We start from the raw sequence: 27035 nt of genomic DNA on the forward strand, positions 1-27035 counted from the left end.
TAACCATTTAAATTAATCCCAGACACTAATGTCAGGTTATACGAGTCAAGACCATTGGCTCAGTGAGCAGATTATACTTAAGCGATTTAGTTCTGCACTCAGCCATAAAATGTAGTTTTAGGATCAATCCTTCCTTTTTACCAAGTAATATACTGTATACTGTACTGTATTTAAATAAAAGTCATATTGGCTCCCCATATAATGCAGGTATAGAAAAACATGAACCTTAAGATACCGTAAGATCTTTTAATGTACTATTTTTATCCCATGGTATTTGAATGATGCATCTACAGTATACACAAAAGTTTTATTTTTTATTTTTAGGCATTAGAACAATATTTGCTGGGTCTAGTTGTAATGATCTGGTACCATCGGACAGCGCTGCAACAACGATTATATCAGGCCATTTTGATAAGAAGATTCGATTTTGGGATACCCGAACTGAACAATCAGCAAATGAGGTACCACTTCAAGGAAAGATTACTTCTCTGTCTTTATCAAGAGGTAAGTTATCATTTTAATGAATATCTATCTCTCTTTTTTCTCTTTCTTCTTTTTTTTTCTCTTTCTCTCTCTCTTGAGCAACTCAGACATTCCCTTCAGTGGATTTGCATCCTACCAAGGAGATAGGGTAACCCACATGCTGCTGAAGGCTAAAATACAAGAGATCAGCCCATGAAAGACCACCCTGCATCCTAACACAAAAAGGGTTGCTTGCATAAAAAAGTAAAATTATTGATGGTAATATAATTTTTTATTCTTTCAGATGGATTTTATTTACTAAGTTGTGTGCGTGATGATTCCCTTAAAATCTTGGACCTTCGGAAAAACAAAGTGGTACATACATTCACGTAAGTGTCCACTGCTTTTTACCCTGTGTTTTCTTTAAGTGTTTTACCTTTATAAGATATACTCTGTAGATTATTATAAGGAAATATTGATATGTTGATGTTGCATGTACTGTAAGTTCTCGCTTAACGTCGGGGTTACTTTCCTAAAAATGCGACGTTATACGAAACAATGTTAAGCGGGACGACGTTATAGGAGTACTTACTGTACCAGTACTGTACCTGGAGTAACCAAGAATTAGTCATTGACTGTTTGTTTTTCAGTCAGGAAGGATTTTCATTGAGCTTACTAAAACAGCTAAAAGTATTATTAGAAATTGACAAGACACATCTCCACCCTGTTCAATTTGAACAAGTCAGCAAAAGATGACTGGAGAAGCAGAGGCATCTGTTCATGTGAAAATTTTAGTAAAAGGGTTTAGTTTGTTGCACCAAGTGAAACTCTTAATAGCTTTTATGCAAGAATGTTTATGTGCTATATTGAACTCCATATATTCTTAATTTTACAATGATTTTTAGATGGTTGGATACCTTTTACATCATGCTTCTCCAGTTATGTAGTGAGCCTGGTCCCAGTAACTGGGTGTTTAACAAAGTTTAACTGAGATTTGCCTATTTTGGGCATTCTAATATTTCTTCTCACTTTTCATCATGGGATTTCCTTTAATTGTGTCCACCTTATTATTTATCTCAATATATTTTGATTTTTTATCATTTCAGTTCTAGTAACAGTGGAACTAACGTCTGAGCTGATCCTAGCTATCCAAACTATGTATGTATTGTCGCTTAAAAATAATCTCTACTTGGGGGGGTCGATGAACACTGTAACTCCTGTTGCCCAAATTCTTTGTCTGTTGTGTCATATTTTCTCAACACAATTTTGTAAAGATAGTTTTTTGAGTGACTCTACATTTAAGCAAACATTCATGGCACATACAATATGTCTGTAGTCAAACACACCTCTCCTTCTGTGAACTGTTAGGTTCTTACAACAGTGATTGCTCAGGTACACTGTGAAGAAGAGAAATCAATTTTATCTTTGATTTTAACTTGTTTCTTTGAGAAATTGTTACTCCAGAACTGTCTGGCTCGCCCAAAGAGGAAATCTAACAAAAACTTGAAGTGTCTATATGGGCAGTGCCAAATGATAGGCACAGCAAATATACAGACCTGTATATTCTTGGTGCTTGGTTTCTTGGCCATCTCTTGTGATGTAAGAATTTGTGTGGATACTATCATCAGGATAAAACAGGTTTATTTAAGACTTGAAACTTGTGGCCAGTAAAAATTAAAGTAATTAATTTATATTTTTATATGTGAATACCTGTACCTGTATTATGAATTTGTTAGAGAAAATTATTATTTATGCAAAAGTACAGAGAAACAAGGGACAGGTGGGCCCTTAATAGAACATGTGTTGATGTGAATATACTACTAAGTTTACAAATTGTTGGAGGAATAATGTGCTAACCCACACAAGTTTGGAAAATGACCATAAAATGATGATGGTGATGTTAATGAAAAGTACAGGTAAGATGGTTTTACAAGTCTTTTAAAAAAATTATTTACACAAACTTTTCTTATTCCACAGTGGTGATGGCTTCCATGTAGGCACAGACTACACAAGGGCAACATTTTCTCCTGATGCAATGTATGTTGCAGCAGGAACTGGTGATGGTGCTGTCTATATATGGAATGTTAATACAGGCAAGCTAGAAAAGACATTTAGGGAACATTCGTAAGTATCCTCAACAACAGTTATTCCTGCAGTTTGCACGAAGTTAGTAAAATCTTGCCAAGACCATTCCTACAGGGTATAACATAATACTTCCACAGTAAAAAGATTTATTACAAGACCCAGTAAAATGGCAATAAATTGAAAAAACAAAAAACAATTTCATGATAAGGTATCACTCCCAGCAAATAACAGGTCTGTGGCCATAATTGGTCAGTGTATATTGATAGTTTGCAAAATGCACCAGGTTGATTGGCTGGGAAGCTGGTCACGTTATCCAGGGGTTTGTTAGGTCAATAGACACTGTGTAGATCAGGTTGGGTAATGTTTCCCAGGGTGGTTGTTAAGCCACTAAGTCAAGTTTGTAGTTGGTTAATGGTGTTGGTAGAGGAGAGTGTTAGTGGTGTGCATATAGTTGGTGGTGCAAATGGTAGGTGGTGCAGATGGATGGTGATGAGATTGTTGGTGGTTCAAATTGCTGGTGATTCAAATAGGAGGTGGTTTAATTGGTTGGGGCTGTAGACGCTTGGTGGTTGAAATGGTCAGTGATATTAATGTTTGGTAGTGGGTGAGACCACCTCAGGGGCTGACAGTGGAAGGTATGAGGTGATATGAATGGTAAAATAATAGCCACACTTACACTGCTTCTGTGAGATATTTTTGTGCATGGGAAGTTCATGCAGGGTATAGGAATTGATGGAGTTTCTTGATTGGCAAAATTTCTGTTAAGTTATATTTTGGGATTTCAACAAAGCCATAAAATTTTGCATTATAATATTTGCTGTTATTATTGAGAAGGTTGTGTTTCTGTTAGGACTGTATTTCATGGTGTATGCCAACGATCATCTCTGAATTTTTAGAGTACAGTACTCATTCTCAAATATTTTTTATCTCCCAAACCTAAGTCTTCCTCTGTGTTATAACTACTTTGTTTACATAATAATTTTATGGTAATGTATTGATCATTACTGTTTCCTAATACTTGTACACAATGCTTAGGTAGAATTTTCTTTCCATTAAAATTTTTAGTGTTCACAGGGATGTTTATTCAAGATAGTCAACATTATTTTACAGAAGAAATGCTGCTGTATGATTGATTTGGAAGTGTTAATAATTTCAGAATTGTTTCATAAACACTTTCATATCTTTCTTTTTTTTCTCTCCCTTACAGAGCCTGTGTTGTGGCATGCACTTGGCACCCAAGTGGAAAATCACTTGTGTCCTGCGATCGAGCTAAAAAGGTCATAGCCTGGTCAGATTTTTAAAGTAATTTTGAGGAAAATGTGCTTTACCTCCTGGTGCTCTAGCCATTGGTGTTTGTTGGAGTTCCCAAAGCTGTGATAGAGGTAACCAAATCTTAGGTTATGCTTGAGTTCTCTCTTATGATGCTGCATCACTGCCACTGCTACATAGGATCTATTTAATCAGAATGTTGACTTAGAATCATTAATTAGTGCATCTTTGTGTGTTTTTTTTAATGTTGGGACAATACTGTCAGTTTTATGATGGGTACCTGACCATGAGCAGGAACAAGATTCTAATTAACATGATCCTATATAGCTGAGGTGTATTATTTGTGTATGTAAAAAGCAATGTCTCCGGGTACCAGGTCAGTGAAAATCATCCTTGTGCTTTTCATTTAAATATTTTGTTACATTTATATTTGACATAATCTGAATTAAACAAGTTCTAATTCTCCTGTGCAATTTACGTAATCAAGAAAATGTGTATTTGTTGCATGTTCTATTAGTAAATTGATTGTTTGTTGTGAAAAATCCAGAACAAATTTTATGTTTAAAGTTGCACATAAAAATAATTTGATTGTAATGTTTGTACAAACTTGCAGATTATGTAAGAATGTGTATGTATATATAAATCTTTCATTGAGTAGCTCTTACAGTATTTATTCTAATTCATGATTTTCCACACCGTCCTTACCAGTTTTCAGCGTCACTGTTTTGTATGTGGTAAAAGTCGCAGTGATTCATTCTTGTCCATGCTGATGCTTTTTCATGCTAGGATTACATTCTCAATACTGTAGAAGAATTTTTCTAATCATCATAAACATCATGTACAGTATGACTTCAGAAATCTGGATGAGTTGTGAGTTGTGACTGGGAGTATACCGGATACTGTACTGTATGAGATTTTTATGGTTTTCTGAACAAGGTCACACTTCCCCCCTATGCCTCCCTACTTTAAACTATGAAGCTTCTATGTTAAAAGTTCCTGAGTTAGAGTCGTGCTCAGTATAGTGTTGCACAGCTATTAAGTAGAATTTACCTATACAAATCATGTACAGTATAGTGTTGTTTATTACTGATAAATGACAAAATATAGAAATGTAGAAAGAGCATTAAATGATAAATAATAAGGTGATCTGGTATATGCTAAATAAATGCCATGCCAAGGTTGAGTTTTTAATTAAGCAATAGTGAATTTTGTATGTGACTTTTGTAAAGAAATATCTGTTAATAGCTGTGAACAACCAAAGTGAACATATACAGTTACCAAAACATCACACTGACAAGTTTATGCTTCCCTTACTGACAGTTAGGTTGATTTCATATTTTACTGTACTTACTTTAGTTTATCTTTTAATTTATTTGATTCTCTTATTACATATACAGGTATGCAGTTCTACAATACGCTGTACCTGTAAATGGATTTCTTATTAAATTTTAACTCATGACATCTGATAAAGAAAAATTATGTGGCCTACAAAGGTTAACACACATTAATCTATTTTGATACAACACTAAACCATACCTTTGTAATTTAATGAGCCATAAAAATTTTATGAGTAAATGTTCGGAATATTGAACAAATCTTGAGTTTTAAATGCTGTATTAACCCTGCACTGGGGGACCCCACTTTTAATGTCTTATTGGGCTAACACCAGATTATTTTATTCAGCACAGAAGGGAGCCCATACACAAGTGAAAATTGTCATTTCATATGAACCACATGATCATCAATAACAAATAACCCATCAAAGATGACTGGGCATTGCACTGGTTAAATCAAGATAATACCAGGTATGTACAATTATAAGCCCTGAATATAGGTTGTACTGTATAGTAGTGCAAGTAGCCAGTACTGATTATTGTCCAGCAAATGGATGAAGATCTGAACACAAAGGGTTGATACCTTCATCCAGAATATACATAAGTATTTAAGAAAAATTGTGGTGTGGCTTATTGAGGTTGGTGTATAGTACTATTCAAGTATTTCAGTACAATACTGTATAACTAAAACATATGTATGGAAACAACTAAATAATGAAAAGCTGTTTAGTAAATGATTAATAGTATATTTAAAAAAATATATGAATTTTCAATATTAATCATGGGTATTTGTTATGTTGTTTATGTCCCCACTAAGTCATGGAGCAAACACTGCCACACATGAAACCAAGTGACAACTGTTTACCTCCAGAGATGGATAACAGGATGTTTATAATAATGTGTTTCTTTGCTTTACTTTTTAAAAGTACCACTTTTCTTATATTTCTCAATAACTGATTTCTGGAATTCTGAGGTTCTACTGTATGTTTTTCATGATATCCCAGTGCCAACACCACCACTTACTGTACATTCAATGGCTGGTAGTCAAGACACCTGTGTGCCGCATTTGGTTCGTTGCATAAATTGTCATAACAGGTATAGGAAATTCATAAATTTATCCGATAACCAGGGAATTTAATATATACATTTAGCTCGTAAAAAATCTGGTAAACAAAGAGAAATTAGAAATGAGAGAAAAGTAAGTGCATCAGGTATCTTAGTAGTTGGCTTTAGTGAACAGTTTCCTTTACATAACAGAACTTAACCTAGTTATTATGTATTGGTTTGGTTATACTACAGTATTTTGGGTTTATTTTCTACAGGTAAGCTCCATTTATTAGTGGTGTATTTTTATAAATTATTGAAGTATTTTATTAACGATCAGAAAGGTAACAGATTATGACCAAACCCAAAATGTGGTAAATAATTTGCAATACACCTAATGAGTAGTAATGAACGATGGCATTTTCAAACAAATTTTTGGTATTTGTGGTAGTGTGATGGGAGGGCATAGCTTTGTTTTGTCCACCAGCCAGACTGTAAACACAACTCACATGAATTGGTGAAGTAATATATACTTGCCTAATAGTCTGGTTCCTTCTCATATTGCATCATCTCATCCTCCTAAAATTTTTATTAACAAACTTCTGTCGATATCATTCCTTTCCATTCATCACCTGTTTAAAGTCATTGTATAATTTATAAATGCTAGGTCTTTCTCCACACATGTAGTTTGTTAATAATGTGAGTTTGCCTTGTTCTTGAGTTCATAGGAACACTCATTTTCTCTTCATGGTGTTAAGTTTCACAGGAGATCAAATTGCTGTATGAGCAAAGATTTAATATGTAGAAAGAGTTTTCTTTATTGTTCATTCATTTATACAAATATATTTCCACAAACAGATTTTCAAAACAGAATCTTAAACATAAAATAATCTTTTTATTTGTCCTTTCCAAAATAAATAAACCACTAGTGGAATTAATATCATTGTGTTGAGATTAGGCTAGATTTTATGTGAATTTCAATAAATATGAGGTTCTATTTCCTTTGATGTGTGAGAGAGCAGACCTTGACCACCACAAGATGCTGTGCAAGGAATTCATACAGAGGAACTATTTCTTCTATGGACTCCCAGTTGATCCCTAGTAATGAACAAGCTCAGCTGCAGACGTCTCTCCTGTCAGTGGTACATCGGCTGTTTGTTTGCGATCATCAGGTTAGGTGGCGTGGCGGTAGATATAAACATATGGCTCCAAACAACGGCCACCGTTGTGTTATTTGTGCGGAAAACAAAGAAAATAATGAAGGTAAGGTGTCATTTCTTCTCAAAAGGCAGATAAAGGTAAGACCATAATTTTGTGGTTGATTCATAAGCAGTGACAGTTAAATTGCAATTTAATTTATCATTTTATCACTTATCTTATTAGTCATTTGGGCAGCAGGTTTCTTATTTGTTACTTTGTTGTGAACTTGATTGTCCAGTAGCACCCATCAAGTGACCCCCCCTCTTTTTATAGTTGTTTCTAGTGTATTTTTATCTCTTCAAATGTACAATTAGAAATGTCAGAAACCTATAGAAGAAAGGTAAGAGCGCCGATTGTTAACATTGCTACATGCTAAATAGTGGTCTGTGAGGCGAAATGCAAACTTAAGTTGGATGTAACTTTTTTCCTATTAATTTCCTACAATTTTGTGTTGCATATCTGGAAAGTGTAGATAGAACTACCCAAAATTAAAATATAAATGTAGGGTTACTTATTGGGTCTTAAACTTCAATTTAACCAGTCATTTGAAAGCACATATCCACTCACATTTATGATAAATTTAAGTCATACCTGTAGTTACAACCCTGTTACTCAGTGCCAATATGGAACAAATACCTTTTTAACCCCTGCATTTTCCTTCCATATAACATAGTAGTATATGTAATTGATATTGTGCTTGAGCAGTTGCTTCATGTTTGTAATATACATTTTCAATTGCAATTATAACAGAATTTAAAGATCACCTTGAGTAATTTAGTGGTACTTTCCAGGTCCTTTACAGCATCCGGGTACACCAGTTTCCTCCTGTACTTACACTGAACAATATAGTCATTGACAATGCTAACAAAGAACAGACAATCTGCCTAAATGACTAATAAGGTAATAAGTGCTGAAATGATAAATACTGTATTGAAAATAGATAATTAAATGAATGCCGATGGTAGAGAAAGTAAATCCAACGGGAAATACTGGAGTTACCATTAAAAAAAAAACCGCCAGTGTCGGGCCTAAAGAAAATAATATAAGGGCATTTTAGATTCATATGATATTCCTTGGTTTATATGTACAGTAGTCTGTCAGTGGTGTTGTCTGCACGAAACACAAATGCCCATGGATACAGCAATTTGTGGTTAGGTATTTGGGCACATTTTCACCTTATTCTTGGGTTATATTAGCTCTTGCTTCTAAATACTTTCACTTGCAACTGTCTATATTTCAGTTTATACTTTCAATGTATTTTAAAAAGCTGTAATAATGCCAAGGAGGATGGGGCTTCAAAGATTACGTGCTCACACCCCTCTGAGCAGTCATAAATAAAAAACTGGGTACTCAGACCTGACGCCTTCGTCCGGTGTTATTAATTTAAAAGAACCATTGGTGTAACGTGGGTAATAAAACACAACATAGAAAATGTATTGTATTATACACAAAAGCCATAACATACATCATTAACGTAGCATGACCTTCAAAGTGCTGCAGCCCGTCAGACGAGCTCTTGGTCCATACAAAAGTGCAGCTTCACACCGCTCACTCTAAACATAGTTATGATTTCATGCAGTGACTGATACAAAAATAGGAAACCTGCAGTGGAATCTAATCTCCATCCATTAAGAAGGAACTCTTATAAGTAGTATTCTTTTTTACAAAAGTCTGGCAGAGAATAAGTTTAAACCTTAAGATTATGAGGTACAAGTTGACACTCCTTGAGCAAAGTTCTGGTGTGTAGCTGGGCAGTCTAAGTGACGTTTGGTAGCACCGCTTCCTACTGGCTCTCTGGTCAATCCTGTATGTTCCATCCTCCCTATTCCTTTTCTATCTACCTTCTACTATTCCATTTCACTGGTCAACTTTTTTTACCACTCCATTTTCACCCCTCCTATTTGCTATTGATCGATCTTCCATCTTAATTCCTTAATCTGCTTTCCACTTTTTTGCATTACTTCCTCCATTCTCCATGTTCACGTTCATATGTTTTCTCTGTTTCCATTCCACGCTGTTTCTCTCATGTACATTACCCTTAAGCCGACCACCTCATTTCTTTTACCTTTTCCTCAACTCCTTTCTCATAGCTGTCTTGACCTGTCCTCAGGGCCGCTGAAAGCTGGCTAGGGCCCCAGGGAAAGATAAATTTATGGGCCCACTTTTGGCCTTTGAACGATTAATACAGTACTGTTATATCTATACCCCCCCTGTATATAACACTTTTTATCTATGTACTGTACCTATTTTAACTGTTACACATATATTTAATATTTATATCCCCTTTTCCCAGGCCCCAGTTATTTATCCCGGCTTCCCTAACCTCTTGGCGGCCCTGCCTGTCCTCGAGACACACATTAATACCCTCACCAGTCTTTCATATACCCAATTACAGCCCGTATTTCCCTAACACCACAAAATCTCAACATATTTTTGCCTTCCCTCACAATACAAACTTATACCAGCCTTCTTCCCTCTCTGACACACCTCTTTCTGCACTCACACACCCAACCCAAGCACAATCACATCTACCCAGGAGCCTAAGTGCAGGGAAGCAGAAACGTCGTCCTCCCAGTCTGGGTGTGGCCACCATCCTCCAGTGCAACAAACCCACGCGTGGTGCATCACTCGTCACAAGAACAGAATTATGGCAAACTTTTCCGGGGGTACGAAGCCGCGTAACATTTTCTTCATCTTCTTCGTTACAATATAACTCAGTAAATTATTACTGGATGGACTTAAAAAGAAAAATTCTGTCGATTACACAAAATTTTGTTAAAATGTGGTTTTGAAGATAAAAAATTCTGATACATACAGGGTATTAGTCATTTACATAAGTATCTTGTGCTAGGGAGATTGAGTTGTCGCCAGCTTAACAGTGAAGTCAAGAATATACAGTACATGATCCACTCACTTGTCATTGCTGTTGTTAGTACTGCACTTGTTTTAGTCACTAATGAAGACCCCAGAGTTGAACTTTAAACTGCAAATTTTAGCTGAGATCTTTATGTTGTTAATATAATGTAATATAATACTGTGTAATGTAAAAACTGTCTTATAAAATTCAGATAGAGGTCCTTAAAGTGACAAGTTTGATCAACACTTTAATTGGAAAGTCTTTGGCTAATTGGGGGTTAGAGATTATGGTTAAATATTTTGCCTTTGTTGGAAATTTGTTTTCAAACTTTAATAGGAGGCCTAGATATAGACTGGTGTTTCTAGAATCCTCTGTTCCATACTGTAGCTGCCTTGTGTGTCATGAGGAGAGTAACAGTGACAATGATGGTGTGTAGCAGCAAAATAACATGGTCTAGTCAAGAGTGATATTTCTATGTCTTACCAATTCCAAAAGATAAATGCGTAAAACTTCTGATCTGTTTGCGTCCTTAAGTCAAGTCAAAACCCGCCCGCGGGTCCACTAGACATTCTGAACTCTGAAGCCTTGATGCGTAACCGAGAATAAGACTAAACCCTGTTTATATGAACAAGAATCGGTGAAAGCTCAACCAAGTTTCCAAACCTGCCAACAGTCAGTCAATTCTAAACCCGACTACATGTCAGGTGAATTAGTTTAAGGCCTTCCTTCCCACATGTCCAGGAGTCACTTTAATGGAAATAATCGTGTATTACTGACTACAATTGTTGCATCTCCCAGACTCGATCAAACTATAATGAATAACAATAGAAAACTTAAAATACTTTGGTTAGTTAGTAAAAAATTATTTAAAACAGATCCTACGTTATAAACACATGATACTATAAAGTAAGGAAAATAGTATAAGTACTAATATTGTACTTTATTTCAAATAAAAAAAATATTAGTTCATATATTAATAAGTCAGCGACGAAGTCAGGGTTCAGAAGTGAAAATATAGAACCTTCTTCTCCTGTCTCTTTAGTGTCGCAAGCATAAAAATTTTCCCTTATCACAGGATCTTAAAACTAAATCATAACCTTATAGTTAATTCGGAGAAGTGTGGAACTAGACAGAGACCACGCCTGCCTGCTGGTTGGACAGAAGTGTGATAAGCTCAAATTCTTTGATACTATATCAGGTGTTACTCAGTGTATATTTCTTGCAATATTTCATTTATTATACACTGATTGAGATACTACTGTATTATTTAAATATCCCCCGATGTATATCTATGAAACATTGAAATATTGCTTCGCGATATCCGTAAACATTCGAATTCTAACTTAAATAGATCATTGAATCAGCAAAAAACTCAATTTAAGAGTCTTATTAATATTTAATTGTATATTACATCATGAACTGCTACTGTTGCAAAAAAAGGATATGTTTTCAAGGCTCTGTATCAGGTGCTGATTCTGTGGTTCGTAGAGTGCAACAGCGTAGCCAGATGTTAATCTACCAAAGGGTCGTTCCACCACAGGCAAGCGCACTCAATTGTGTACTCATTTATTTGCCGAGTGTGTAAGGTCAAGTTTATAAGAAAAAACTCAATCCTCCACTTCAGCTGACCTCTTCAAATTAACTTGTTCTTTTTATGTCATAAGAATCTGTCACTCCACACTCCTCCATTCTTCACTCCCCCACTTTTCCTCATACATTTAGCCAAGGAAAATGTAACTATAATTGATAACACGGAATTGAACCTCAAAGGCAATACCTAAATCTCATATTATCACAAAATACATAATCGCCTTCAATATGGCATTTTAAAACAATCATGCACGTAGTTAAAGCCTCCATGGAGGCTAATGGCGCTTTGCTTTCTTTTGGAGGAGGAGGTTCCTGAGGGAGGTGGCTTCCTCCCTAAGTGTGGCCACCTGGGCCCGCAGAATGGCATTTTCCTTCTCCAAGTAGGTGGCGCGGATAGCAACCTGGAGGGTGAACCAGGAGGTGAAATTATGGTACCTGCTCTTAAGTTGAACACTCATCTGTTGTAGCCATATTACAATTAAATTTAAAAAATAACAACCTAGCAATAACTATAAACCCTAATTATATTCAATATTGAATATTAATCAGAGGGATTATCAAATAGTGACAACATAGCATTAAATTCAACACTCCAAAAATTTTCTTATTAATCTTCGAGTGGTACAGATTGAAAGGGTGTACAACAGGAACAGCAGCACAAGTCAAGCATGGATAAACTTGATACTGTACTTGTCAGGGTGATTAGAGCACCAACACTCACCTGGTCCTCGCGCTGTTTCCTAGCGTCACGAGACTTTTTGGCGGCGAGGTTGTTCCTCTTGCGACGCTCAAAGTACTTATCATCTTTCAGTGTGTCCGGGATGGGCTTCTTTTCTCCCCTGGGCCGCCGGGGGTTAGTGGTGGCCAGGGCTCGAACCAACAAGTTTGGGCCTCCCATAAGTTCTGTAATAATAAAGGCCAAGTATAGATTTTAATTTCTTTGCATGGTTATTATCAGCTTGTCATTCTTCCTTTACCTCTACACTTTAGGAACGTCTCATAATAGTCTGTGCAAAATATTTTTTTAATCTTCCATAAACCAAGTTTTTCTGTACAGAAATTTATTGTTGCTTTTGTATACTGTAGCATGTGAGCCCCGACACATGTCCCTTTGACTTCGTTTTGCGTTTATTGTAAATATTGATTAAATACGGGAGAAGACAAAGGATAACAACTGACTTACTTGGCTCTACTGTGGTGCAAGATGGGAGAGAACAATGAAATAGAAGAGTATGTGTCAAAGTGGCCAGAGAAAAAACAGATTACTTCTGTTACACTCAGAGGGATAAGTAGGAAGGTTAGGGAAGGAATAATAGTACTGTAGTAGGGATAGGTTTAAGGAATGGGCACTCCTTGTTAATTTGAGTGGGAAAATTAAAAGGTGTAGGTTAAAGAAACTCACTGGTAGGCTGAAATTCTTGGAAGGGGAGCAGCGGAGGTGTGGGTACCGGGGACGCCAGTGTGCCAATCAGTGCCCGGGCGGCCAGCGCCATCTGCTGCCGCTGTTGAAGGCTGTCGGTTAACTCATTCATATTTCTTCTATCTTCTTCCTCTTCTGGTCCTTCTTGCTGCTCCCTCACCTCCTGCAGAAAATATGACATTTAGCAAGTCTGCAGTTTATTATTGAGCAATGGGTGAATGGTGTACAGTATTGAAGGAAAATTTAGATCCAGGAAACTAGAGTTAATGACCTTGTCTATGTAGTGTAAGAGCTGCAAACATAAGAAATCGTGGAATGTTCTAAAAACATGGAGAGCAAACATGTACAATAGTGTAAATGAGTTCACAAAATTGATCCTATCGTTGGTAAGGAGTGGGATAGGTTCCATCTTCACCGGGTATAATGATATACTGTATAGTGCTAATATCGAAAAAAAGTTATGCATGGCACTATTTGGATTTCCCAAACATATGTTTACTGAAATCTTCATCACATCCTAAGTTTATTATTTTTTTTTTTTTCAGACACTAAGACCTAGCGAGTGATACTTGAGAACCGCAAAGGTTGAATTAATGAAAATAAAAATAAATATTTTCAGGAGAATGGGAGAATGAAGAGATCAATATATTTTATCATCAGCTGCCAGTGTGCGTGTGATCTTAAATACTGTCCAAGGAAATATGTGACCATGCTTTTCAACAAACTTATGATGTCTGGATTGTTTACCAAGAAAGAATCACCAGTTTATATTTTTACAGGATACAGTACACTGTATATGTAAACAATCTGGAATGTTCGGGGAACTTAGATGCAAATAACAAAAAAATCTGTTTTACTTAGATTTTGTGTATAAAAATTATGAATATTGTATATACACAGAGAATAAGTCATATCATGCGTGAATCTACCTTAAAATTGAGGATATACTCTCACCTGTTGTTTGTCTTCCCGTGGGTCGTGGTTGCCCCAGGGGTCGTCGTCGTCGTTGTTTTCGTCACTACTACGAATGCTATAGGGATGGTGAAGGTCGTACCTCTCTGCCAGGGAGTCGTTATATACACGATGCCTCTGATCTACTTGATCTTGCCTCTGGTCATGGTGGTGGTGGCGGTCGTCGTAGTGGAGACGTGAACTTGTGGAAACAAATTCAGGCTTGCCGGCTGTCGGGGAGTGGAGTCGATGGTGTGGGGAGGACGGGGGAGGTGGGGAGATGGAGAGAGAGTTGGGCTCCGGGCTCCCCAGGCTGCCCTCGCTCACTCCTGGGGAAGAGTACCATAAGTAAATACAGGTTATTTAGCTAACATCAACACAGTTGTAAAAACAGTTATAACAAACCTCTGTAAGTTTAAGTAGACACCTGGGAAAATAAAGTGAATACTGTAGTATGTAAACACTACCCTGATTTATACATGAATACAGTTGTAATTCTGTATAGAAAATATCGCTAGTATATAAAGAAAAAAATTCTTGAAAACAAATGATGGTAATCCTTTAGCAGATGGCCAACACCAAAATGCATTCGATTTTCTTCATTTTTTGTACACATAGTAAGTAATAAAAACCTTACGACAATACACAGTGCCTAATAGAACCTGACCCAACCAACCAAAGACACCTACCTAACCTTACCTAACCTCCAAGCCGGGGGGGACCACCATATCAAACAGAAAGTACTTACAGTACTTTGATATCTGGTACCACTGAAAGCAACTTTCTTGAAGTGATATGGTGTAATTTTATGATTTTTTGTGGACATGGCAGGTAGTAGGTAGTAGGCAGCAATCAAACAGGGAGGTACTGCCGCCTGGGAAGTTATTGGAAGCATAATGTGTTGTCTAATGGTAGACCCTGCTGCCATATGGCATCACAAAAATTGTGACCAATTCCCAGGTTGCTGATCTGACTTTCTGTCTCATTTACACAATTGCAGGGTCTCAATTGTTTAACTTACTTTGACAACACAACATACATATATATTTTCTCTCTATTGATCTTTTTTGTGTATTTATTTATGGTCCATTATTATTATTATTATTTTATATTTTATTTTTTACTTATTTTTTTTATTAATTTTTATCAATTATTGTTAGTAGTAGTATTAAATACATTTTTGCCCCAGGAGCTGATGCAATGAATCTGAAAACTTCAAAAAATAAAATGATAGGGAGCGCACGAAACTGATATAAATATATGATGCACAATCGTGAATATTACGTTCTTAAGAAGATGCAGAAATAGATAAAATGTTACTTGGTATGGAAAATCGAGGCATTTACTGTATACCCTTGTGTTGTAGCTAATGGTTCAAAGATGCCAGCAGAAAATTATGTATCTGACACTGGATGATTGTTAAATTACATATTTATGCATACAGTAATTCTGTATGACAAATGACATATTGATAATCTGGCATACTATTCTTGATAAAGTGTATTTTCTCTGAATACGCAGCAAACATATTCTAAACTCGACAGCAAGCACGAGAAAGTTGGTTCCGTGAGTACTTGGTGAAAAAATAACATTTAACTGGGCACTCGAACTATCATAAGGACTAACATTTTACGTCGAGTTCCTTGAATCCCCGATCTGAATGTTAAAGCAACTAATAACATTTTGCTTTGTTTAAAGATTTGAAGTCGACTACAGCGAGCGGTATATTTGTCGTGCCAGCAGCTAATAATTACAACTTGAAGCAACCAACTTTGAACTATATTCGTATATACATTTAAAAATTGATATAATACATTCTTGAAAGTGTGTAAACAACAGTGAGTGAATTGCCAACTGTCGAGCCTGTATACACTGCTCGTATTAATTAAGTTTTCACAGTGGCTATTTACAAAGCAACTCCACCATTAAAAATGCAGGGTTTAGTTATTTTCGCTTAATTGATTATGATATTTCGCAAGAACAATAGGAAAAGTAATCTGCTTTAGAAATAAATGAACAATGTTTCCCAATCAGGAAGCAAACGCCGTGCACATTACATCCCAAATGGAGTGAAATAGCTATATGGACTCCGTATGTAAAAGATATTCCTTCTCGATAATAGCACATAGCCACCTGTTGAGGTTAAAACATAACCCCTCACCCCCTCCCCCACAAGAACAGCAATTCAAATCTTTTATTTGTTAGATTTTCTTGTAGAAAACAATAATGATTCCTAGGGCCTCCGCCATACTTCAGCTACAGCGCGGTTAGGCTCGATCACTGGCCGCCTCAACTCTCAGTGATCTTCCTCATTATTTTTAATAACTATAAAAACGCGTTTAGTAGTAAATATTAATAAATTTTGTATTTCTTTAGGATTTTACGATTACATTTATCAACAATATGTTAGCCACTTATGAAATACATCTAAAAAAGAACCGTAGAAAAGCATAACCAAAATCAGTGCCGGATTTAGACCTGTGGAGGCCCATGGGCAGCCTCTTTGTGAAGGCTCCCCTCATTATAACTACCCAAGAGGGTGGGGTGGCGAGTGAAGCGAGCCTAAACACCTGGGAGTTCTGGGGGGCGCTGTAAGCCCCCCGGGAAATTTGAACACTTCTTTGGAGAATTTTGAAGCCATATGCAGTTATATTGAGGAAATTAGAACATATTGTAATATGTGGAGGCCCCTGGGCAGCTGCCCACTCCTGAATCCGGCCCTGACCAAAATACGTTAACTAGTTCCGGATATTGGCTCATTCTCCAGGTAAGGAACAACTTTTTTTTTCCTGCAAAATGTCCCTAGAATAGCTATTGAGAGTTGCATATCGACGAGTTTCTTTGGTATTTCATACAAAAAGAGGCGTGTTTATATGCCAGTTATTAACACTACAGTGTTGGCTGGAGCACTAATCAGATACACTGACAGGTACCTTAGGTTTGAGGTAAGCACGAACAGTGTTAACATGAAGTTATATATTCCTCTAATTTATTATCATCCGCATCGGTTAAAATATTGGTGGAGAGACAACCACGGAACTGTATTGAGAGAGAGCCAAAAAATGTTTTATAACGTTATTGCAAATTTATATATTTCCAGTTACTTTTAATTTTCGATTTCACAGTACAGTATTATCGTTTCGGGGATCCAGCGATTTTTAATTTTATATATATATATATATATATATATATATATATATATATATATATATATATATTATTTTTTAATCGGTAATTTAGACAATTCTAAGGCACTTTTCTTATATGGCATTTTGCCCGCTCATTAATACTTAAAAAAAATCGCATTACATTTCTGGAAACTCGACAACCCCGGTGACCCCAACTCAGTCTTCTGATTTCAAAACTTAAAATCCTAAAAATCGCTGGATAGGCTTGGTGTGATTATCGTTAGAAATGAAGGTCAGATTCGTTCAAAACACATCGAGAAACATCTGAAAAGTATATCAACTTAAAAATATATATAAATTTTATCGATTTTCTCTTAATCATGAGCAGGCAAAATGCCCAAGAAGAAAAGTTTTTAAGAATCGTCTAAACTACTGATTTTATAAATAAAAAAATTATTAAAAATCGTTGGATCCCCGTAACGATAATTATACTGAAAATACAATCATCAGCCGAAGTGTGTGTCACGTGATTCTCCAGCGCGCGCACGCTCAAGAGCTGGAAGGTGTTTTTGTAGACAACACTGCTGCAACTAACATTTTCAAGTTGCATTGTTAGTCTAACTCTAACGTGTGGTGCAGACTGCCATTGTCGTGAAGATAAACGTTTTGTTTACCGAAACTACCAAAATCGCCAGGACAAAGGTAAAGTTAAGTCAGGTTAGGTTGAGGATTCTATACTGTAAACTTGTAAAGGGAGGATGGCTCACTCCAATGGGCGAACTAAAGTGTACACATTTAGTTGGCAAGCAAAGATTAAAGAGAGGGAGGTACACATTTCGGCGAATGCTTTGATTTTTATTGCTCGCAGCACACTATATTATTTTACCGTCTACATTGTGATGCAATAACTGCAGCTATAAATTATTCCAATAACACCAAAAGGAACACAAGCCTGTCTTTATTTAATATGGCTGGAACCATTAAGTTTTGGGTCAATACTCGTTTTAGGATCGCCCACGACTTTTGGGACGAAATTATGTTTTTCTTGAATATTTCGACGTTTTAATTGAAATTCACCTTCATTTCTTGGGTAAATTGATTGTAAAGGTGTACATGTCATTCCTTATGAATCAACTTGAACTCAAGAAACGAGTGTGAAATTTATGAAAACCTTAACAACCACATAACCTAGGAAGCTAATTTCACTCAATTGTCCTTAACTTAAATCACTAAAGATTGGAGAAAATCCACGAGGCTACAGTACCTGTAGTTGCATACAGAAACGTGTATGGCAATTTCACTGAATTAGTATTACTATTATTCAAACTTTGTTTAATGTAGCCTGATCGTCAAACATTTTCCACTGTAGCAGTCTAATCTTAAAACCTCCAGTTAAATTTCCAACAATACATTGGAAGTTGTGTAATTTTGAAGCTATGATGCATTTTTTTTATATTGAACCTTGGACATTAATAAACTAGCGAGCACCAAATGTAAAAAAAAAAGTTGTCTACCAACTGTTATCACCTTGTAAACAGTTTTGTTCTCTATATTACTTTGAAAATAGTATAGCCTTTTCAAAGCAACTACAATAATGTGCATTCGCTAACCCAGTTTATTTTTTTCATATTAAGTGATGTAAAACTGGTGTAAAGCTGTAGCTACCAGCCTATCGCCATCGCTCTTACTGAAGATTCAAAGACATTGCCTCATGTTACCGAGCTTTGTTTCATATTATTTTCACCTTACATCATGTTACCTCACTTTGTTTCATGTTTCCAAACCATACCTCACCTTACATCATGTTATCTCACTGCTTCATGTTTCCTAACCTTACCTCACCTTACATCATGTTATCTCACTTTGCTTCATGTTTCCTAAACATACCTCACCTTACATCATGTTACCTCACCTTGCTTCATGTTCCCTAACCTTAACTCACGTCATGGTAGCTACCCTGCCTTATTTCATATTATATTCACTTTATACACCTACATAACACACGCCCCAAAATTAACAAACGCACACAAGACTTAAACATACAGTATATAACACTAAGACCTAACACAAACACAAGACCCAAAAGATGTCAACACACGCAAAGATCTAAGAGACACAGACAAACCCTAAAATATACATAATTAAATAACAGATAAGTAGGACCTTAAACAAGAACCCACAAACACACGTGAGACTTACTGAGACACTCACAACCCTGGGCTTATAGCGAGACACCATACATCAGAGGCAGCGGAAGGAACCAAACAAAAACTACATCGTCAACAAGATCTTATTTACATTCAAACTGTGAATTGGCGAAACATCTATTCACCGCATTAGAACAGTGAGTACACGTTCTGGATAGGGCATCAGGGTTGTGGCAGGTCATTTTTAGTAGCTTAGTGTAAAGGATGATGAATGGGAAGTAAGGAAAGCCACAATATACAAGCTCATAATACGGTTGGTGAAGGGGCAGAGAACCCCGAAATGGCCGTCCTCCCACTACCCAACACTGAACTGGGGGTCATGATCGACTGTAGGAGGTGAGGTGATGGAGGAGAGGGAGAGAGAGGAATGGGTTACTATATCCCCGTGAATGTAAACTGTATATAAAAAAAACACAAAACGAGCCGGCAACAGTAGCCCCGTCTAAATTGACCCCCCTCCCCCCTCTCCTCCAGGTAAACGCGACGCCAAATACAAGGGTTGATTACAGGTGTCCACAGTGTTTACTAGTCATGAGTGATCACCTGACGCACCAACCCCCCCACGTGCTGTAAACATTACGAGAGTTAAATATCCAGCTAATTCCTCCCCTCGGTTCTCCGCCCATCGAAGGCAATTTATCAGCGACATTTAATTAATCAGGGGGTAATAAATTTCAAGACTTCAGTGGCCCTCTATTTTCCAGCTTTGTTTTCATTGCTGTTTTTTATTTTCTAATCAACTATTCTTTAAGTAGTTCGGTGTTCCGTTTCCTCAATATACGATTCTAGTTGTTCCATTTTTAATCCGTTATTGGTTTACTTAAGGACAAGTCATTCACCTTTTGACACTTACCGCCCGAATTATATCACTGTTTGCAGAGTAAACAGACCGTAATATAGTTGTTGGTTATGTGTAAGGGGGGTGTAAGGAGGGCTAGTTGAAAGGCTGATAAGGAGGAATGAGAGAGGGGGGAAGGAGGGGAGAAAACTTGAGACTAAGTGGACGATATAGGAGAGTGAGGAAGGGTGGTGAAGAGGTGATGAATAGCTATAGTGTAAGGGAAGAGTAAGAGCAGGGTTGGGGTATAAGGTATAAGTAAAGGTAGGGGGCGAGGTCAAAGAAAAGGTCGAAAGAAAATAACACTGATGAAGACGTGGAGAGAAGAAGGATTAGGACGAGTAAGACATGAGGGGAGAAGTGAGTGGAAGGGAGTGAGTGGGGGAGAGAGGGGTGAGTGAGGGGTCAGGAAACTAAGCAACGCGCCACCAACAGGTAACATTGATCGTGTGGGCCCGCCTTGCCCCCTCCACAGCCCTTTTTTTGCCCGCCTCCCCTCTCATTTGCCCGCCTCCTCCCCCCTTCCTTGCCCGCCCTCCCTCCCTTCTTGCCCGCCTCCTCCCCCTTCCTTGCCCGCCTACCTCCCCGCTTGCCCGCCCACCAAGTCTATCTTGCCACCCGCCAAAAGTCTGGCTTGTTTGGCGTGGAGCTGAGGCTGGTGTGTTGCTATATTTAATTCTGTTTCTGCTGTTACTATTGTTCTCTTAGTGCTACTGTTTTTGTCACTTGCTGTTGCCGTCGCTGTTGTTGATAATGTATGATACTGCTATTTTTGCGTGTGCTGGAGTTAACATGTGGGAGCGTGATAGTGTGTGTGCGCATGCGTGTGTGTGCCAGCCAACCAGCATGTGTGAAAATGTGAATATAGTCTTGGTGTGTTTTTGTTCGCATGTGTGTTGGTGTATGTTTTTTCGTTTGTGTATAGTGCATGTATCATTCTTACCATGTGTGTGCATCCATGAGTGTCCATTGCAGCATGTTCTTCCCACGAATCTAATTTGTCAGAAAATTACTCGAGGAATTATCTTGTTGCCATTATTTTCACATACCTAGCATTAGCATTTCATCTTCTTTGGTTCCATAAACTGTAGAATAATGATATGACGAGCAGATGACGATTGGCTGTAATCATCTAGTTTTGAATTCGCGCAAAAAAGTGACTTCCATTAGTCAGGTCAGTAAAACCGTGAATTAGGATAAGTAAACGTAATAGTCGAAGTATTTCAATATTTAATATGTTGATTAAAGAGACTGGTGAGTGTAATACAGACGTGGAAAACTACAATTTGAGGTTAGAGGATAGTAATTGACAGTAATAAATCTCTTGTTTAGGTGCAGGGGAGGGACGGAGTGGGGAGAGGGGTTAGTGTTGTGTGACGCCCCTCAGGTGGTTACCGCTGCTACGCGACCCTGGTTTATTGAGTCATAGCTACTGATTGCGTGGCGTAAGTGGCCCACTTCACAGTTGTTAAGCTGTAAATGGTTACTAGGTGATGTGGGGATAGGAAAGGAGAACTAAAGAGAGACGAAGGGAAGGAAGAATTAGATAATAAGGAATAGAGGAAGAGTAGAAGAGAGAAAGTTGTAGAATGGGGAAGAGGGAGATGAGAAGGGGAAGATAGGACAGGTAAAGATACGAATTATGTGAAAAGGGAAACAAGAATCATGTAATGTGGCTAGGAAAGCAAAGTACTGTAAGAGGAGGATAGGGTGAAGAAGTGAGTGGAAGGAAGGAGTCATCTAGAGCCAGGGAGGGAGTGAGAGGTGGTAGGATGGTGTAAGGGAGGGTAAGGGAGTGTGATGGTAGGAGGAGGTAAGGGAGATGGTAGGAGGGAGGGTAAGGAGTGATGGTAGAAGGGAGGGTAAGGGAGTGTGATGGTAGAAGGGAGGGTAAGGGAGTGTGATAGGAGGGAGGGTAAGGGAGTGTGATGGAGGAAGGGAGGGTAAGGGAGTGTGATGGTAGAAGGGAGGTAAGGGAGGGATGGTAGAAGGGAGGGTAAGGGAGTGTGATGGTAGAAGGAGGGTAAGGGAGTGTGATGGTAGGAGGGTAAGGGAGGAGTAGAAGGGAGGTAAGGGAGTGATGGTAGGAGGGAGGGTAAGGGAGGTGTGATGGTAGGAGGAGGGTAAGGGAGTGTGATGGTGGAGGAGGGTAAGGGAGTGTGATGGTAGGAGAGGAGGGGAGAGTAAAGGAGTGATGGTAGAAGGGAGGGTAAGGAGTGTGATGGTAGAAGGGAGGGTAAGGGAGTGGGATAGGAGGAGGGTAAGGGTGTGATGGTGAAGGAGGGTAAGGGAGGATGGTAAAGGAGGGTAAGGGAGTGATGCAGAAGGAGGGAGGGTGGAGTGTGATGGTAGGAGGGAGGGTAGGGAGTGTGATGGAAGGAGGGTAAGGAGTGATGGTAGGAGGGAGGGTAAGGGAGTGTGATGGTAGGAGGAGGGAGAGTGATGGTAGGAGGGAGGGTAAGGGAGGTGATGGTAGGGAGGGTGAGGGAGTGTGATGGTAGGAGGGAGGGTAAGGGTGATGTAGAAGGAGGGTAAGGAGATAGAGAGAGGGTAAGGGAGTGTGATGGTAGGAGGGAGGGTAAGGGAGTGTGATGGTAGGAGGGAGGTAAGGAGTGTGATGGTAGAAGGGAGGGTAAGGGAGTGTGATGGTGGGAGGGAGGGTAAGGGAGTGTGATGGTAGGAGGGAGGGTAAGGGAGGTGATGGTAGGGGGAGGGTAAGGGAGTGTGATGGTAGGAGGGAGGGTAAGGGAGTGTGATGGTAGGAGGGAGGGTAAGGGAGTGTGATGGTAGGAGGGAGGGTAAGGGAGTGTAATGGAAGGAGGGAGGGGTGAGGGATTGAAGTGTGGGGAGGGAGGGTAAGGAGTGAGTAGGAAGGAGGGAATTATATAGCTAATCTGTTTGTTGTAGTGAATCACAAATATATAGATCGACCAGAGCCATATTTTCTCAACTTGGTGTTAAATATAGCATGTAGCTCAATTACCTGTATAACAAGAATTGAGAATTAGCTTCATAAAAAAGTGAGTTATTATTGTGTAAGTAAATTTGTGTCATAATTTACCTCTTGCCAGATTATGTCGGGAGGAATGGTTAACTGCTGTATGTGTGCGTCAAGCGGTAAGGTTAACTGGAGTGCCTGAGGTGAACCAAGTATTACTGTTAGGTTAGAGGGAACACCAGGGGTTATGTTAGGTTATGGGTGTATGGATAACCTTGTATTAATTTACAAGTGGTATGATACAGGAGGATAGATAAACAGGTTACGGCGTCAGTAATAAATTGGGGTTATGTTACAGGGGTAGGTGTGGTGATTGAGTGAATACAGGGATGATCACCTGCCCTAATGGTCGTTGGTTCAATCTCTGGGCACCCCTAGTTTACCCAGCCGTTAAGCCTATGGAACCCTCTCATCTTTTCATGTTGCAGGGACATAAACGAAAAAATAGAGGGTGGGCACAGATAAGAGACGGAAGGAAAGAGACAGGGAGACTCGGATGACCCGGGTGTGTTACAACAAGAGGAAGGGGGGAAGGGGCGGCAGCGAGCCATGAGGGGGGTGCAGCATGCCATCCTGAGGGGGACCAGCCAACCAACCTGTTTGTTGTTGGTAACGAGAGGTGTGGCGCAACGCTTTGGACACCTTGCATGATTTATTATTCAACAACTTTTGATTACCGTCGAGCCAAGTTTAAAAGGCATGACTGATTGTGTCATTCACTCAAATATTCAACCGGGCGGGGGCCAACTCTCACGATATTTACGGTCACCACACACATCCTTCTTCACACGATAAGCGAACTGTGGCACGACTTTTAGCGTAATGCATTCACAGAACAAATACACTCGTAACTTTTATTATCATCACCTACATGTCTCGAGGCTGCTGCCGCTGGTGACGACGACGTGTCCCGTGGTAGCCCTTTCGTGGCACCTGTGGAAGCCGCGGTAGTTCCCTCGTGTGTCGTAGAGGTGTTTGTGACGTCGGGTGTACAGTCTCGGAACTCGACGGTGGTGGGTGACGATGTATCAGAAGTAGTGGGTGACGGCGTGACTCCTACTGTGTGGTGACGGGCGTGAGTGTGACGCCGTGACTGTGGCTGGCCGCGGCCTGCACACCGCTGACGCACAATCAATACTAACAAAAGCGCACCAAACATTTGACGACAATTTGTCCTCTGGGCCAGCGATCATGACTCACTGACCATTGACGCCCCCCACATGCTCATCCTTTCACTCCCCCCCCCCCACACTCTCCTATAGTTTCTCATCTCCTTATCACCATCACTACTCCTTCATTGACTGCCCGCCCCTCTCCTCTATATACCCGTCACCACCATTCTCCCAATCTCTTATCTCCTTTCTCCCTCCAACAATACCTCTCTCTTGGCTTATCTTCCCTCATTCTCTTCAGGTATATTCCATTCCTCTATATTCCTTTACAAACGTCAATTCATTTTGTCTTATCCATCACCGTCTCACCTCCCTCCGTCTTCAAGTACAGTCCCTCCCTTCCTCCCATTTCGCCAACTTGTTCCAGCTCAGATATCAAACTTCATGACAAAATTCTTTACAAGGCGAGGGGTAGCCAGCCACCAGCACCATTTGTGTTGTTACGGTGCCTCAATGGTTGCGTGAGCGGGCAAGTGGTGGTGACGAGGAGGTTGTGTTCTCGCTAAAGTGCGGCCAGGTGTGTGTCTAAGGTGGGTGAGGGAGGAGGGGGGGGGTAGGAAGCAAGTATGCGTGATGAGAGTGTGGGGTGTAGATAGGTGATGAAGTACGTATACAGGTGAGTGTGTGTGTGTGAGAGGATTTAAGGAAAGTGTATTGTGAATGACTGGAGTGTGTGTGTGTGTGTGTGTAAGAGACCCATTTGTGCCCTGTCAGGTATTTGTGCTTACTTAGAATCAATAATTTGAATCAATCTTCTAACCCGTGTTATTCTGTTTTCATCTACGTTGGCAGAAGATGATAAAAATAACTAAGATTTTTACAACTATCCCTCGAATTACTCACTTCAGATTGTGTTTTGTAGGGAGCTATTTAAATACTAAGCTTGAATTAATTTAAGATACCACGACACTAGCAGAAATAGCAGCACTGGAGTTAATTAGGACAGCTGAGGTCAGGGCTGGCCAGTTGAGGGCCTTAAATACCTGACATCTCCAGGTACCAATAGTCCCTGATGATAAACTGGAGTGAAGGCGATACAACCATGGTCCCTGAGTAATGAGGTCATTTAAGGGTCAAGACGATGTAGACCAAACCCTATCAAGTTTCACGTTAGCAAATACCCATATATTATTACACAGCTTTACTATTTATTATATTTTTTTCTTCTTGTGAGAGTTTCTCGGTAGTGTGGAAAAGGGAGTTTGTTGTCGGCCCTGTGTTAGTGTATAGGAGGCGGCCAGTGTACTCATAGATGCAAGGTCTTTAGACACAACACAATGTCATAGTTTCTACTCAAGACAACTTTTCGTGCTGGTATTTTTGGTTTTATTTATCGTTTACACTGTAGTTTTTAACGACCTAAACCCTGTCGACTAAGTCGGGTTTAAGTGGTTTTGTGTTTGGAAATTACTGTATACTGTAGCTTATTGGGGTTAAGGAGTAGAGCCCATTAAAGCGGTGGAATGATGAACATTATTGATTTCTGCCCAGCTGAAGGTAAATCCAGAATTCGGTGAGTTTTTTTTTTTAGGGGAGATGACTACCGTTTAGAGGGAATCAACTTTGTACAAATGTTGAATGTTTGTGTTAAAGTACATGTGTATACGTAAACAGCACACATATCTATTCATATGTTTACGTGTGTGTTTGTGATATAAAAGATCTTCCTCTTCCACAATAAAGTTGATATTAACTAACAAGAGAACTGGCGCGTCACATCTTAGGAACACACGAGCAGAGCAGGCGGTGTGTCTAGTGAGGTCTTGCTAGTAGCCGAGGTCCTACCACTAGCAGACGTAGTAGTACAGTTGCTATTTACGTCAAATCTACACACAGAGTTAATAACCAAAACAAATATAAATTATGATCATCTTTACGGCTTGTTAGGATTCACAGTAACATCAAATTTGTTATTGAAACTCAGTGATAGAACCTGTTGCTCCTCTAGCGGGGTTTTATTCAACTGTGCTCTATCGCTGTTGAATTTTATTAATTACTAACTTAAAGTGTTTACGTTTTACAGTGTAATACGTGCGGATTTATCGTATTAATTTACACATATATATATATATATATATATATATATATATATATATATATATATATATATATATATATATATATATATATATATATATATATATATATATATAGTATCAAACAGCATCAGATAACAGCCTAAGTGGTAATTTGTGTAAAGTTGATATAAATTAATATACCTGTACGTTATAATGAGTGTCCTGCAACTCACCAAATTTAGCGTTAGTTTAGACTGGCTTATGTATCATACGCTGGGGAGTATGTCTTTGGAGTGATCGTCTCTGTAATGTAAACCTTATCGAATAGTTGCCTAGTGGCCGTATATACCTCACAATTGTTATTTCAGTAATGTGAAACGAACCTGATGGAGATTTGACTTAGTTATTAACGTTATAACTACTGGTATCGTGTAGAGGTAATTATTTATTATCCTACGGAGT

At 38.7% G+C, this 27035-nt stretch overlaps 2 protein-coding genes across 3 annotated transcripts in view; one reads left to right on the forward strand and one right to left on the reverse strand.

Annotated features, from left to right (window-relative positions):
• LOC121858258 (autophagy-related protein 16-1-like) overlaps positions 1 to 8826 on the forward strand; it is a 22735-nt gene extending 13909 nt beyond the window's left edge. Inside the window, exons 10-14 of one of the 2 annotated variants that reach the window (XR_006087400.1) lie at positions 325 to 504; positions 767 to 851; positions 2440 to 2586; positions 3755 to 3929; positions 5500 to 8826. Coding sequence is in view for 1 of the 2 variants with exons in the window: in XM_042354562.1 (XP_042210496.1) it covers positions 325 to 504; positions 767 to 851; positions 2440 to 2586; positions 3755 to 3848 (506 nt within the window). In the remaining variant the exon portion in view is untranslated. Of the gene's footprint in view, positions 1 to 324; positions 505 to 766; positions 852 to 2439; positions 2587 to 3754 lie in introns of both variants that reach the window. The other variant, XM_042354562.1, reaches the window with a different exon arrangement.
• Positions 8820 to 27035, reverse strand: part of LOC121858259 — a 21183-nt gene continuing 2967 nt past the window's right edge. Inside the window, exons 2-5 of the mRNA XM_042354563.1 lie at positions 14216 to 14541; positions 13244 to 13424; positions 12563 to 12744; positions 8820 to 12242 (exon numbers count right to left, since the gene is read on the reverse strand). Of these exons, the coding sequence (XP_042210497.1) occupies positions 12117 to 12242; positions 12563 to 12744; positions 13244 to 13424; positions 14216 to 14541 (815 nt within the window). The 3' untranslated portion in view covers positions 8820 to 12116. The remainder of the gene's footprint in view (positions 12243 to 12562; positions 12745 to 13243; positions 13425 to 14215; positions 14542 to 27035) is intronic.

The sequence above is a fragment of the Homarus americanus genome, unplaced genomic scaffold, assembly GCF_018991925.1.
Source record: "Homarus americanus isolate GMGI-L3 unplaced genomic scaffold, GMGI_Hamer_2.0 scaffold57980, whole genome shotgun sequence".
NCBI lineage: Eukaryota > Metazoa > Arthropoda > Malacostraca > Decapoda > Nephropidae > Homarus > Homarus americanus.